Source organism: Typopeltis vanoorti, chromosome 3 (assembly GCF_054136105.1).
Source record: "Typopeltis vanoorti isolate ZY-2024b chromosome 3, IOZ_Tvanoo_1.0, whole genome shotgun sequence".
NCBI classification, from domain to species: Eukaryota; Metazoa; Arthropoda; class Arachnida; order Uropygi; family Thelyphonidae; genus Typopeltis; species Typopeltis vanoorti.
The window spans coordinates 14,584,181-14,598,277 of record NC_143551.1 but is presented as its reverse complement, the minus strand read 5'-3'; the positions used below and the strand labels follow the sequence as shown (position 1 = coordinate 14,598,277).

General features: G+C 34.7%; 1 protein-coding gene across 2 annotated transcripts in view; it reads right to left on the bottom strand.

The window, feature by feature from the left end:
• Window positions 1-543: 543 nt before the first annotated feature.
• The window catches only part of LOC150107935 (protein GPR107-like), a 243,791-nt gene continuing 230,237 nt past the window's right edge, over window positions 544-14,097 (bottom strand). For both annotated transcript variants that reach the window (XM_090415461.1, XM_090415462.1), the window contains one exon: window positions 544-1,116. In XM_090415461.1, coding sequence (XP_090271587.1) covers window positions 996-1,116 — 121 coding nt within the window. In that variant the 3' untranslated portion in view covers window positions 544-995. The remainder of the gene's footprint in view (window positions 1,117-14,097) is intronic.

Genomic DNA, 14,097 nt, shown 5'->3' with positions numbered 1-14,097 from the left:
TACTTGATATTGCCTGCCATTCAAGATTATCCCCATATTTAGTGTTTAATACTATAGCTACTCCTTTTCTCTTTGCCTGAAAATATAACAATTTGTATTTGTTGCTTAGAAAGGACTCATTTGTATTTTTTACCCTTCTTCTTTGTTTGCAATGTCAATCCAATTGTTCTACTAGTTCCATTGTTTTTTTCATTGATGCTTCTTACACTGATAGTACCAATCTTGAACCCTGCTGATATCGAGTTGGGATGCCTTCCAGGATTTGTTCCAGTAGCTGATTTTGTGTTATTTGCCCTGGTTCCCCCCCCCCCCCAAAAGGGAGTTATTTAACCAGATAATGCTCCAGCCAGAATGAAATAACATTTCTGTATTAAACAGCAAAAATTGTGAATGATCAATGATGATTGAATTGAAAACACGTAGAAATACAGTTAAAAGAAATAATTTTTTGGTAAATTGTATTATTAAAAAAAAGCTATCACTAAAAGTAGAATATTATTAAACAGTCAAAACTGTGAAATGTTCAAGTAATGAAATAAAACAAAATTAAAACTATTTTAATATCGATCATTTTTCTTATTACAAAATAAAAAAAAAACTAAAATTCAAGGAATTTCAACTCACCGCTTCAGAAAACTGTGTAATTCATATTATGCAGGCTTACAACACAGTACAAAAAGAATTATTCATTCTCAAATTCATGAACAAACAATTTTATTTACAAGATATTCTTAAGTCCTCATAATGTCTTAACTTCAATTATTTTTCTTCTCTTTGAGAGGGGTCAGCTAAGTAAAAATTTAATAACCCAGGCTTTCATTATATTTTTATGCTTACCAACAGTTTTTTTGTAAGCATCCTCCAAATGTTTCAACATTCATACAACATAAATTCTGATCTTCAGAATGATAGGTTTCAATGACTTAACAAAGACACAAATTTGAATGATGTTCTAATTTTAAGATATGAAACCTGAAACTATTAGAGAATGGGATTTAGCAGTCATATTCATGGCTACTTTCTCTTTTTGTGGACACAGTACTGTGAACATCTACACCAATGTCTCTAGATCGCACCGTTTTGGTTACTCCTTCTGTCAGTCCTGTTTGTGTAATACTGAAATAGAAAATATATAGTAACAGGGGATTAGATTACATAATTAATTTATAATTAATAAATTAAGTTTCTGAAGATGAGAGTACAAGTATCCCTTGCTTAACGCTGTTTTGCTTAACAGGGGATTTGATTAACGTGGCGAAATTAATTGCAGCAAGAGTTTTGATTAACGCACCTTTAAATTTACCATGCAAAAACATGCAAGCCTCGTGGCATGAGCATGATGACGTCATTTCCCCCACGCAGCTTCGCTCCCAGAGCCTGAGTGCCAGCATTAAGAGTGGGTGGTGTATTACAAGCTCCAGTTGTTCTGCTGTACGTATTTACAAATTACGTTCTTCATAAATTTTAAAGCCCATTAATCATGCCAAAGAATAAGAGTAATCCCACAACCAGGTCATTAAGTGAAAAAAAGAAGAGGAAAATTATCTTAGAGACAAAACTTGATATAATTATAAGATTTAAACATGGTGAAAGTAAAAGTAAGATCAGAAGCGAATTTGGTTTTAACGAGTCTACAATACGGACTGTTTTATCCAAATCTCATGAGTATTGCCAGCAAGGTAAAGTTGCATCTACATCTGCAAATATGCAATGCACACGTAACCAGAATGCTATAATGGTTGAAATGGAAGATCTGTTGATTATTTGGCTGGAAGACTGCAATCAAAAGAGAATTCCAATTAGTGCCTATAATATCACGGCCAAAGTTCTAAGCCTGTTTTCTAGACTTAAAAAGACTAAATATAAAGAAGACAATTAAAAATTCGCAGCTAGCAAAGGCTGGCTTGAAAATTTTAAATCTAGAGCTGGACCAAAGAATGTGAAAACAAGAGGTGAAGCTGCAAGTGCCGATGAAGATGCTGCATCCACATTTCCTGCTATATCGCAGAAAATTATCGAAGAAAATGATTGTTTACTGACAAATTTTCAATGTAGATGAAACTGACCTCTATTGGAAAAAAAATGCCATCTAGAACTTTTATATTAAAAAAAGAAGCAGCGCAGCCTGGCTATAAAGTATCAAAAGATCACTTAACTGTTATGTGCAGAGGGAATGCTAATGAAGATTTTTCCCACCAAATACGACATCATTGCTACAACCTATGGACATGAGCGTCATTGCAGCTTTCAAAGCCTATTTTCTTAAAAAGAAATTCTCAAAAGCAGTAGAAACAACAACGGGAGAAAATACAATTACAATCCAAAATTTTGGAAAAAATTTAACATTAAACACGCAATTGAAAACATTCGTGACTCGTGGGAGCGTCTTCTAGCTGCATGAGAGCTGTTTGGAAAAACCTTTTGCCGGAATGAGCTAATGACTTAGGTGGTTTTCAAAATCCTGTGAACAACGTGGTTGAAGAAATCATTGCAATTGGTGAAGACCTTGGTTTTGATGGTGTTGATGGAGAAGATGTTAAAGAATTATTGGAAAAATTCAAAAGATTGCAGTGACAACGATCTTCTTGAAATTGAAGAACGCACATATGAATACAACGAACAAATAGAATATGAAGATGAGGTTCCAAAGGAGATAGTCAAAGAACTAGATGGAATATTTCGCAGTTTAGAATTGCTTAAGCAGCAAGTAATGAATATGGATACAGATGTTAATCGAATGCTTGTTTGCCGAGGTCTGGAGAGTTATTTCGCTTGTTATCATAGAATTTATGCCAATAAGAAAAAAAACTAAAACTGTTCAAACGACTCTTGATAACTTCTTTTCCTAAAAAACTGCAGTAATTAATGTAGGTACAAGTATTTAATAAACACATTTACTTTGCATTCATTTTTTATTTTTCTAAAAGAGTACCATCACAAACAAATTATAATACAGTAATTGATCATGAATGAATTGTAATTTTTACCATTGATTATTATATTTGATTAACGCAATTTTGATATACGCAGTAACATCGAGGGATTAATTAACCACGTTAATCGAGGGATACCTGTATTCGGCACGCAGTGCCTTGGTAAAATTTTAACCATTAAAAGATATTATCATCATCATAGGAGGTCATACATTACTCACACTAATTCTCATACCTTTTCTAAAACTTGTTCACACCAGACGCACTTATCACTCCAACAGGCAAATCGTTAAACTTGCTCACTGCTCCATGAGAGCAAATTCTAGCTCTCATCTTTCTTAGCTGCACAAACTAAGCTTTCACTGATGCCATCTTGTCCTCTCCCAACATTCCATACAACAAACAAAAATTTCAACAACGAATTTAAAACTCCAATACATTTCCTCCAACATTGCTGTGTAAATTTTAAAAAAAATTAAAATATTATTGAAAAAAACACCCAATATTATGAACAATTAATAGTAATCACTTCCCAAAACAAGAGTTTGGCATATAGACTGAGAGTTAGGGTTCGGATGATTTCATGCCACTTCACATTTTAAGGACAATCAAATTTGAACCTTCCTGGAATGAAGAACCTTTGTCTAGTTTCAAAGAACTCTGGACTTAGCATTAATAGCATGAGAAGAAGAGCCAGAGTTGTCAGATTCTAAAAATGTAACATAGTCTTGATGTTCTTGAATTCTAATAAAAGCAGAACAGCCAGTCTGTCCAAAATAGTAAAACATGACATGAGCAGGGAGAATATCTGATAGATGCTTACTAAAGAAAGACATAATAGTAATATAGCCTTTGTAGATGGTAAGAAGACAGTTTACCGAGTGGATTTGAAGGAATTGTATACATTGAATCTGCGAAGAATTCGTGTCATTTGTTTGTAGTTTCCTTTAAGGTAGGGTATTGAAATTCTTTTTCCCATCAGATTGTAGTTCAAGTTAAAAGATGATAATTATCAATAATTTTTCGAATAGAAGTTTTGATGCAGCCATTACACATTAGATTGCTTTTAATTTTATTCAGTTCATTGAGCACAATATTGCATTTCAGAGGTTGATAACTCTTAGCAAAATAATATATAAGGAAAATAATATATATTTACACATATGAAATATATGTACAGGGGTTGTTTGACACGTTCGCTGCCAACCACGAGTATACTCGTATGACGCTTACCGCCGGCAACGAGATTACCAGTACTGACCTTGAAGAAGTGAAATTGCTTGGCGTGTGGGGCCAGCAGCAAAACTGTGTCTACTCGTAGTTGGTATATGAGCCCCAAAAGCCAGCTACAAGTATACTCATATGACACTTACCGCCAGCAACGAGATTACCCATACTGACCTTGAAGAAGTGAAATTGCTTGGCATACGGGAACAAACTATGTCGAAGTAGCGTGGCAGCAAACGTGTTAAGTGTCAAAGCTAGATAAATGGGAGGAGATTACCACATAACCTTTTAAGGAGTGTGGAAAACCAATTGGGGGCTGACCTACTGTCCAGTATTTGACTACAAGTAGTGCACTCTGTTAGTAGGCATTGCTTGCTTAACAAATGGAGAAGGGCTGCAGGCTATTTGGGATTTAGCTGATCTAACTGAATTTTTATTGGAAGGGGACTCAGAAAATATTGCAAAAAAAAAAAAAGTGAGTAGACATACAAGAACCATACATAACAAAATGAAGACCCAATACAATGAGAATGTATGAATCACATGTAAATGATATATATAGAAAAGTATGCTCTCCAGTTTTAGTCCTAACAAAATTTTTAAACGAATAGCTGATTAAAAAAAATGCCTAAAAATGGGATGCATGAAAGAATAATTTCTCACAAGAGGGATAATTTATTATTTCTATTCAGATTGGGACAACTTTAGTAGTCATGAAGATACATCAAGTGCAATTTTGTTTAGTTACACTTGGATTAAGAATTAAAGAAGAACATAATTTCTTGGCAAGTTTATTTTCTAACCAAGTGGAGAAATTTTCTACAATAAAGCAAGGTTTCACAGCTTTCTTTGTATAATTGTTCTGAAACAAAATTGCATTTATGTAGGACCTTAACCTTCTTCCAAGGATGTGATGTTTGGTGGAAATGTCATGTTCTGCAAGTCCGGACTGATCTGGCTAATGGAATCTAATGTAGTCAAAATATTCCATTGTATTAAAGTATGTCTACTTAGATTCCTATTGTTTGCAATATTTCTGTGATTTAAAGGAAACCTACTCCTGTGCATAACCCTAATTAGAGTTTGATTTGATAAACACCTGTGGTAGAATGAAAGAAATCTTGGTGTCCAAAGCTTATGTATTTTAAAGCCAGCAAGTCCTTGCTCCTGACAACTTAGTGAACCCAAAAAGTCATTAGCCCTAATAAATTGATATATCCAGCCTACTAATGATGATTCAGTTTAGATATTGCCCCTACATTTGTTCATCATCATCATCAATTTCCTAATATGTACCTTCAAGGGGTGTTCAAGGCTACTTATGACACACTACATGATTAAGTTTACATTATTATTAATCTAATATCAATAATTTTCCTCCAAATTAGTCTCTTACTTCTGAGCACCCCTACATCACTGCATTTAACATTCTGGTTCTGATAGATTGATTCTAACTGAATCAATCCACCTACACTTGGGCTTCCCCTAGATTTTTTCTCTGCCATCCATGCAAAGAACACCTGTTTTTCTAATCTTTCTTCCCCCATCCTCTTAAAGTGACCATGCCACCTTAGATTAACCCTGCTCACACATTCTTGAATGCAAACAAGCACCTTCCCAATGTCTTCATTTTTCATATGGTTATGCCACTGAAGCCACCTGTTCAAGCCCTAATTTTTATCTTAAATCATATCTGTAACTTAAAACTGGTTTGAACACTGTACTGTATACTGCTAATTTGGTGTTTTGGATAATTTATCTCTTATTCCATATAAATTTATTCAACTGACTCTGCACCATGCCAAGCTTTGCTTGTTATTCTGTTCTCTATTTCTATATTTAACTTGCTACCACTAAAAACTTCCCAAATGTCTGAAGAATTTAATTTGTTCAGTAGATTCTCCATTGGCAATGTATCTGAAGTTTTCTATGATCATGCCTATTTTCATAGTTTTGGTCATTTTATAGCTGATTTTCATGCCAAATTTGTTATGGCTGCTAAGCAATTTAGTTAGAGAACCCTGCAGATTTGCAATGGATGTGTTTAGGAGTAAAATCATCTGCATAAAGCAATAAGCAGTTTGATATCTCCAATTCTAATATCATGTTAAATGCCACTTTCTTTCATAACAGACAATGAATAAGAGTGGAGATAACATGCATTCCTCAACTTACCCCTGATATTACATCAAATCATCATTCTGTATTTCCTTCGGTTCTAACTGCTGACTTAAAACTTAAACATAGACTATGTTGCTCTGTATAATGCTCCATTTACACAATATAATTGTAGTGTTTTCGAAAGCTTTTCTCTTGGCACCTTGCTATATGCCTTTTCCAGATTTACAAGACTTAAGTACAGACATATTCTTATTATTTCTTAACCATTTGTTGTAAAGTGAAAATCTCATCTTGACAACTTCTTATTAGAGAAGGGCCCAGCTTATTCTTCTCTAAGTTTCTCTTCCATAATTTTTCTTCACCTCTTTTCCAGTATGCTTAAATAAATTTTACCAGGGAAAACTTAGAAGAGAAATTCCTCTATAATTCATACATTCAGCTTTATTCCATTCTCTATAGATGGAAACTATGAGTGTTACTCCAGTCATCTGGAATTTGATCTTCTGACCAGACCCTTTTAATTATGCAGTGTAGCTACTGCTAAACTTTTATACCTCCATATTTGAGCATTTCTGGTCAAATACCTACTCTTGCCATCACCGCTTGTTTTATGCAAACAGTGTGTGAAAGTTGTTACTCCAGATATCTAGGATATCCTGATATTCAGTTTTCATGTCACTTATCACTTGATTCCTTTTGGAGTACTCTTTATTATCTTTTTTCTATAGCCTCAAGAACATTTTGCATTTTCCTGATTTATCTTCTATATTCTTACCAAACTTTTCCCAACACTTTTGTTTAGCTAGTTTTACACATACAAGAACCAAACCTTGGAGTCTCAGTAGCAAATTATGAAGAAAACATTGACTGATTCAGCTAGGGAGGTATGTGGTGAAGTTGTCTGCAAGGGTAGAAAAATAGAGTACCATGGTGGACACAAGATGTTAAAGACAAGACAAGAAGAAAACATACTGAAAGTGCCTAACATATCAGTTGGCAGATGCCGTAAAAGAATACAGAGAAAAATGCAAGAGCTAACCTATGGTAAAAGTAGCTAAACAAAAGTCATGGGAAGACCAATACAAATATAGAAGATGAAAATGGGGAAAGTGGCAAAATATTCTTGAGAATATTGAAAAAGCTTAGAAATGAAGGAAAGAGTAATTCACATGTGACATCATTTGATGCTGTATGGTCACTCCCGTATCTCACTGGGTTTTGGGAGTGGAGTCTTCTACTAGAAGAAGTGGTAGGATTGCAGATGCACTCTCCAAAAGGAGTTAGCAGGATAATCCGAAATATACATGCCCCTGGTGAGTTTTGAACTCGCAGCCTCTTGGCTGGAGGGTGGATATATTAATCACTATGCCAACCAGGTAGACTAAATGAGAGCAACGTAAAATAAAGACGATAAAGGTGATGAAAATTGAAGATAAGGATTTCCTAGATGTTTGGAGCCATTACTTGGGAAAAAACTGTTAAATTATTATTATTATTATTTTATGGGCACCTCCATGGAGTCCGAAGACTCATTACGGGAGATCCAATCTATCCACACATATACAAGTTGCTCCAGTCCTGAAAATGCTTCAGGTGCAAACTTTGCCTGCTAACACTCGGATAAAGGATTAAACCAAGTATATAATTTCTTGGTATTTTTAATTTATATCATACCTCTCCTTGAACTCATTAACAAAAAAAAGCACTAACAACTGACTGTGGCAACCCAATCCACTCAGTCACCACTCTCCAAGCAAAAAATCTAGTCCTCACACTCCTACTGACCACACCTTTATTCAACTTCCAGGGATGATCCCCTTGTTCTGGTCCCTCTAGCCAAATGCTGAAACATTTCCCCTGCATCTATCCCATAAAATCCCTTAATCCTTTGACATATAAATTATTTTAAAAGTTGGAACAGATAAAACTACTATTTATTTAATTCATGTGATTTATTTCGTTAATTGTTACCTTATTATAAAAAATAATAATAATTTTGCAAAGTATGATACTTTTCGAAGCACTTAGGTATCAAACATTTTTTATATTGCCATGTAATCTCACTTCTTACATTATGCTTGGCACATACATGGCACCTATCTCTCTGCTGGATGTTGCTTTTTATCAGTAAGGGGTATATGTTCAGGGAAATGTGCCCAATTTTTTTGCCTGCAGTCTAATCGGGCAGTCCTTTTGCGAGGACATCCATGAGTACTATAATTAGGTAAAGATATATTTGACAACATATCTTCTGCTACATTCAAATGGAAATTGACTATTGTTAGTTTTGATGTATTGGGTAGTTTGTAATATAAAACATAAGCATTGTAAATAGCGATATCCAACAAATAGAAAAATATTTCCTTGTAACCTCTGACGCATTTTCGCATAATTGGAAAACAAGCAAGTAGTTGGTCTTGCCTATTGACACTGCTCATTCTGCAATTGTATTCAAGAACACATTTCGGTTTTATTACTTTTTTTCATCACCCCTCTTACTTTTGAATGCTTTGTGCTCATCATGTAAACACCCTTCTTATCGCAGCAATGTAATGACAAAATTCCTCAACAAGATTTTGATTCGCGTTTTTTTATTTTATATGTCGTCAATTTCTTAGGCATATTCTTGTGATTTCTTCTAACTGTCCCCACAACATTTGTACTATTTTTTTCTCAAGAAATAAAATAATTCTGGTGATGAATGCCAATTATCTAAGAATAACGTATATCCTTTTCGTAAAATAGGTTCTGCCAACTCCATGACGACATTTTGAGATGCAGGTGTATCGCTTCCCAGAATTTTATCCTTTCCTATATAAATTTTGAACCTCGAACTTAGAACAATATCCAGAGTCTGATTCACATAGCTTGTAAAATTTTATCCCAAATTTTGCTCGTTTGCTAGCAATGAACTGTACATAATTTAGTCGACCTCTATATTTCATAAGAGATTCACCAATTACTACATTTTTATCTGGTGTATATAATTGATGAAACTTATTGTTCAGGTAGTCGACTATATTTCGCGCTTTACATATTTTGCCGTCTTTCTTTATTGTTTCATTATCCACGAAATGGAGAAAATGAGTTATAGCCAAGAAGCGTTTACGAGCCATAATTTTTGATTGTATGGGTGTCTCGACCACAGCCCTCTTTGACCAATACATGTCTATATTAGATTTTTTTACCTGTGACATAATTATACATAATGCAAAATATGCCTGCAATTCATAACTTATTATTGGATACCATTCTTCAATCTTTTTAGTAATTTCTTCATTTATTGCTTGAGCCGCATATCTATTAGTTTCTGTAACAATCGTGTCAAAGAAATCATCACAAAGTATTTGTTTCAAAACAGAAAGAGGTGTTGGATTTGCACCAAATCTTAGCAAAGCAATTGCATTGATGCTGGAAATTTCCATAAATGGTTTTATAATAGGAATATTTTCCTTTTCTTGCCAATTCCATTAATTTTCTGTTACATCGGAATCATCGCTACTAGACGATATCAGTCTCAAACATTTACAAACATTGCCTCGAACCGAACTTCCATTATTGTCGCTATTGTCACTTGACAAGTAGTCAAAAATGCCAACACTTTGATGATATAAATTTGTCTCACTGTTTTTATCCAAACTGTCCTCTCCGCATTCAATATCACTTTCGGCTAACATATTATAAATATTTGCAGACATATTAGGGATGATAATAAATTGCAACACAAACTAACTAGTGAATAGAGTTTATATGCATATATATTCACTGCCTAACACCCTAAATTCATTTGAAATTGACACGAACTTCATAACGTCTGCAATACATCAAAATCAATTTTGGTGCAATAAACAATTTTGGTGTATGTTAACGGGTTAAGCAACTTAAATGTATTTATCACATCCCCTCTTTTTCTCCTATCAACCAACTTCTGCAATCCACACACTCTCAATCTATCCTCATAAGGCACATTCCACAGGTGACTCGCGATCTTGGTAACTTACCTCTGAATCCTTTCAACCGCTTCCACATCCCCAAGAATCCTAGGGGACCAGACTTGAGCACAGTAATCCATATGTGGGCATATCAAGGCCTTATAAAGAGGAATTACAACTTCCTTATCTCTAGTTGTTAATGTGTTCTTCACTAGCCAAGTAATCTTATGTGCTAACTTAGCAATATGTCCTTTAAACTTTAATTCTCTGTCCACCCCTAAATCTCTAGCTTCATCTACTTCTGGGAGTACAGTGCCATCAATGTGATAAACAGCTTGTAATCTATTTATCCCAAAGTGAATAACTTTACATTTCTCGACATTGAACTGACACCCATTAACTTTTGCCATACTGACAGCCCATTCAAATCATCCTGCAAGCTCTCCCATTTCCTTGATCAATTATTACTCTAACTAATTTTGCTTAATCAGCAAACAACTGAATATTTCCTTTCAGGTTATTACCTATACCATCTATGTACAAATTAAACAGCAATCGTCCCAGCACTGAACCTTGTTGCACATCACTAGTCACTTGCTTTTGCCTCGATTCTGCCTCTCCATATACCACTTTTTGATATCTGTCCAGCAGCCACCCACTTATCCACTTAACCAGTGTCATATCCATTAACATTTGTTCTAATTTGTGTAACAGTGTTCCATGTGGTACACTGTTACACATGGAACAAGCAGTGACAGAAGAGTAGGATAAAATTTTTAAGAGGAATGCAAACAGAGTACATATCAATATTTGAGGTAGAAAAAGCAATCAAAAGTTGAAAATGTGGAAATGCTTAAACATGGAATAATAAAAGTTTTGCAGTAGCTAATGACTGCATAATTCAGAGGGTTTGATCAGATAGTTGAATTCCAGGTGACTGGAGTAGCACTCTCATAGTTCCCATCTATTAAAAAAAATGGAATAAACTTGAATGTGAGAATTACAGAGGAATTTCTCTAAGTGTTCCTGATAAGATATATGTAAGCATATAGTGCTTAAATAACTTAATCATGGACCTGTCATAACCTCAAAACCTCTTGAGGGTACATATCAGGAAATTGATGAGTTTTATATACAGATCAGCTCTTAGATTTTTCTGTATACTTTTAGGGCATCTGTGGACTTATTTGCTAATATCTTTCAGTATTGTTTCTTCTTTTCCAGGATTGTTTGTTTAACTTAATGTGTCCACCACGCTGCCATTTTTCTATCCATGTAGACAACTTCATCACATATCCACCTAGTAAATCAATGTTTTCTTCATATTTTCTTCAAGATTTGGTTCCTGTTTTCAAACTGTAATTTTTTTTTCTTATCATCAACAAATTCCTGCCATGTACCCTCAAGGGGTGTACAGGTTATGATAGTACTACATGAAAAATTTACATCATTACTAACTTCCTATCTACAATTTTCCTCCAAATTGGCCTGTTAGTTGTCAAGACTCCAACATTACCAGATCATATATTTCTATCATCTAAGGCACTTTGAACCATATCAATCCACCTATATCTTGGTCTTCCTCTGGGTGGTTTTCCTGCCAACTTGGCAGAGAACACTTGTTTTGCTAATCTTTCCTCTAAGTTACCATACCATCTGAGATTAGCTCTGCTAATGCATTCCTGGATGCCGACAATGTCAAGTTCTTTCCTAATATTCTCGTTTTTAATATGACATTGCCATTGATGCCATCTGTTCACGCCTCTAATCTTTCTGAGGACTCTCATATCTGCGGTCTCTAGTCTTTGGTCAAGTGTTTTACTTCTGACCCAGCTCTCAGATCCATAAGTTAAAACTAGTTTGAACACTATCTTGTATACAACTAATTTCTCACTTATTCCATATAAATTTATTCAATTGACTTCCCACCATACCAGCTTTGCTGATTCTGTTGTCTATTTCCATATTTAATTTACCATCTTCACTAAAAATCGTGCCTAAGTAGCTGAAATGTTTTACTTGTTCCACAGGTTCTCCATTCACAACACAGTTGACATTTTTTCAATGATTCTGCCTACCTTCATTGTCTTTGTCTTTTTATTGCTGACCTTCACACCATATCTATTACAACAGTTATTCAATTTAGTCAGAGAATCTTGCAGACTTATAGCGGATTTATTTAAAAGTATAACATCGTCCGCATAAAGCAAAGAGCTGACATTAACATCTCCAATTTTGATATCATGTTTAATACCACTTTCCTTCATAAGGTATCCATATAGATAATGAATAACAGAGGGGGATAATGTACATCCTTGTCTCACATCAGATTTAATATTAAACCATCTTCCTGTACTTCCTTCAATTCTAACTGCTGACTTACAACTCAAATAAAGACTAAGTATTGCTTGATATAATGCCCCATTGACACCATATAACTGTAGAGCATTGAATAGCTTCTCTCTTGGCACCTTGTCATATGCCTTTTCCAAATCGACAAAACTTAAATACAGATCTTTGTTATATTCCCATACTTTCTCCACTATATTGCGTAAAGTTAAGTTCTGATTATGACAGTCTCTATTTGACCTGAATCTAGCTTGTTCTTCACCAAGCTTTTCTTCCACAATTCTTCTCAACAGTTTCTCATGTATACTTGCATATATCTTACCAGGAACACTCAGTAGGGATATACCTCTGTAATTCTCACATTTAATTTTATTTCCCTTTTTATATATGGGTACTATGAGAGCTCTACTCCAATCATTGAGAATTCGTCCCTCTGTCCAGGCATTCTGAACTATGCAGTGCAGCCACTGTAAGACTTTTATACCACCACACTTCAGCATTTCTGGTCGAATATCATCTACTCCTGCTGCCTTTCCACATTTCAAGCCTTTGATGGCTTTTTCTACTTTGAGTATGGATATGTATTCCTGACTGCATGTCTGGTCAGTGTTTTTTTATCACTGTGCTGTCATCACTGCTTGTTTCATTTAGCAAATTTTCAAAGTAATTACTCCAAACTTCAAGGATATCTTTTTCTCCTGTTTTCATGTCACCTTTATCATCCTAACTTCTTTTATAGCATTCTTTCCTCCATTCCTAAGCTTCTTCAACAACCTCCAGAATATTTTGCCACCTTCTTGATATTTATTTTCTATGTTCTTGCCAAAGTCCTCCCATGACTTTTGTTTAGCTAGTTTTACACACTGTTTAGCTTTCTTACATTTGTCTCTGTATTCTCGAAGTGCAGAGGCTGACTTATTTTCCAGGAACTTTTGATATGCTTTCTTCTTTTCCTTCACTGCCTCTTTAACTTCCTGTGTCCACCATGGAGTTCTAATTTTTCTATCCTTGCAGACAACTTCACCACATGCCTCTCTGGCTGAATCAATCAGGGTTTTCTTCAAGGTTTGCCACTGAATCTCAAAGGTTTGGTTCATGTTCTCAAAATCTTTCATTTTCCCTTCAATAATCTTTGTGTATTTTAGTCTACAGTTCACATCTGAGAGCTGCTCAACTTTTATTGCTTTAAAACTTTCTTACATGTCATTCTTTTCAATACGAAATTCAAGTTTTATGTATGGGTATTTCAAATCCTCTGTACACTCTGGTGTCCTGTACCAGGGAGAAAACATCACTATCAACAATAACATAGTCAATGAGACTTTTCTTATTCCTTGCCTCTTCTCTCCATGTGAATTTGTGCACATTTTTATGTTTGTAAGATGGTGTTAGTAATAACCAGTCCATGTCCTGAGCAGAAATCCAACAGGTATTTGCCATTATTATTAGCTTTGCTCTTTTCTCCAAATTTTCCCAAAACATTTTTGTATGCCTGACAATCACTTCCTACTCTGCTATTTAGATCCCCAACAAGG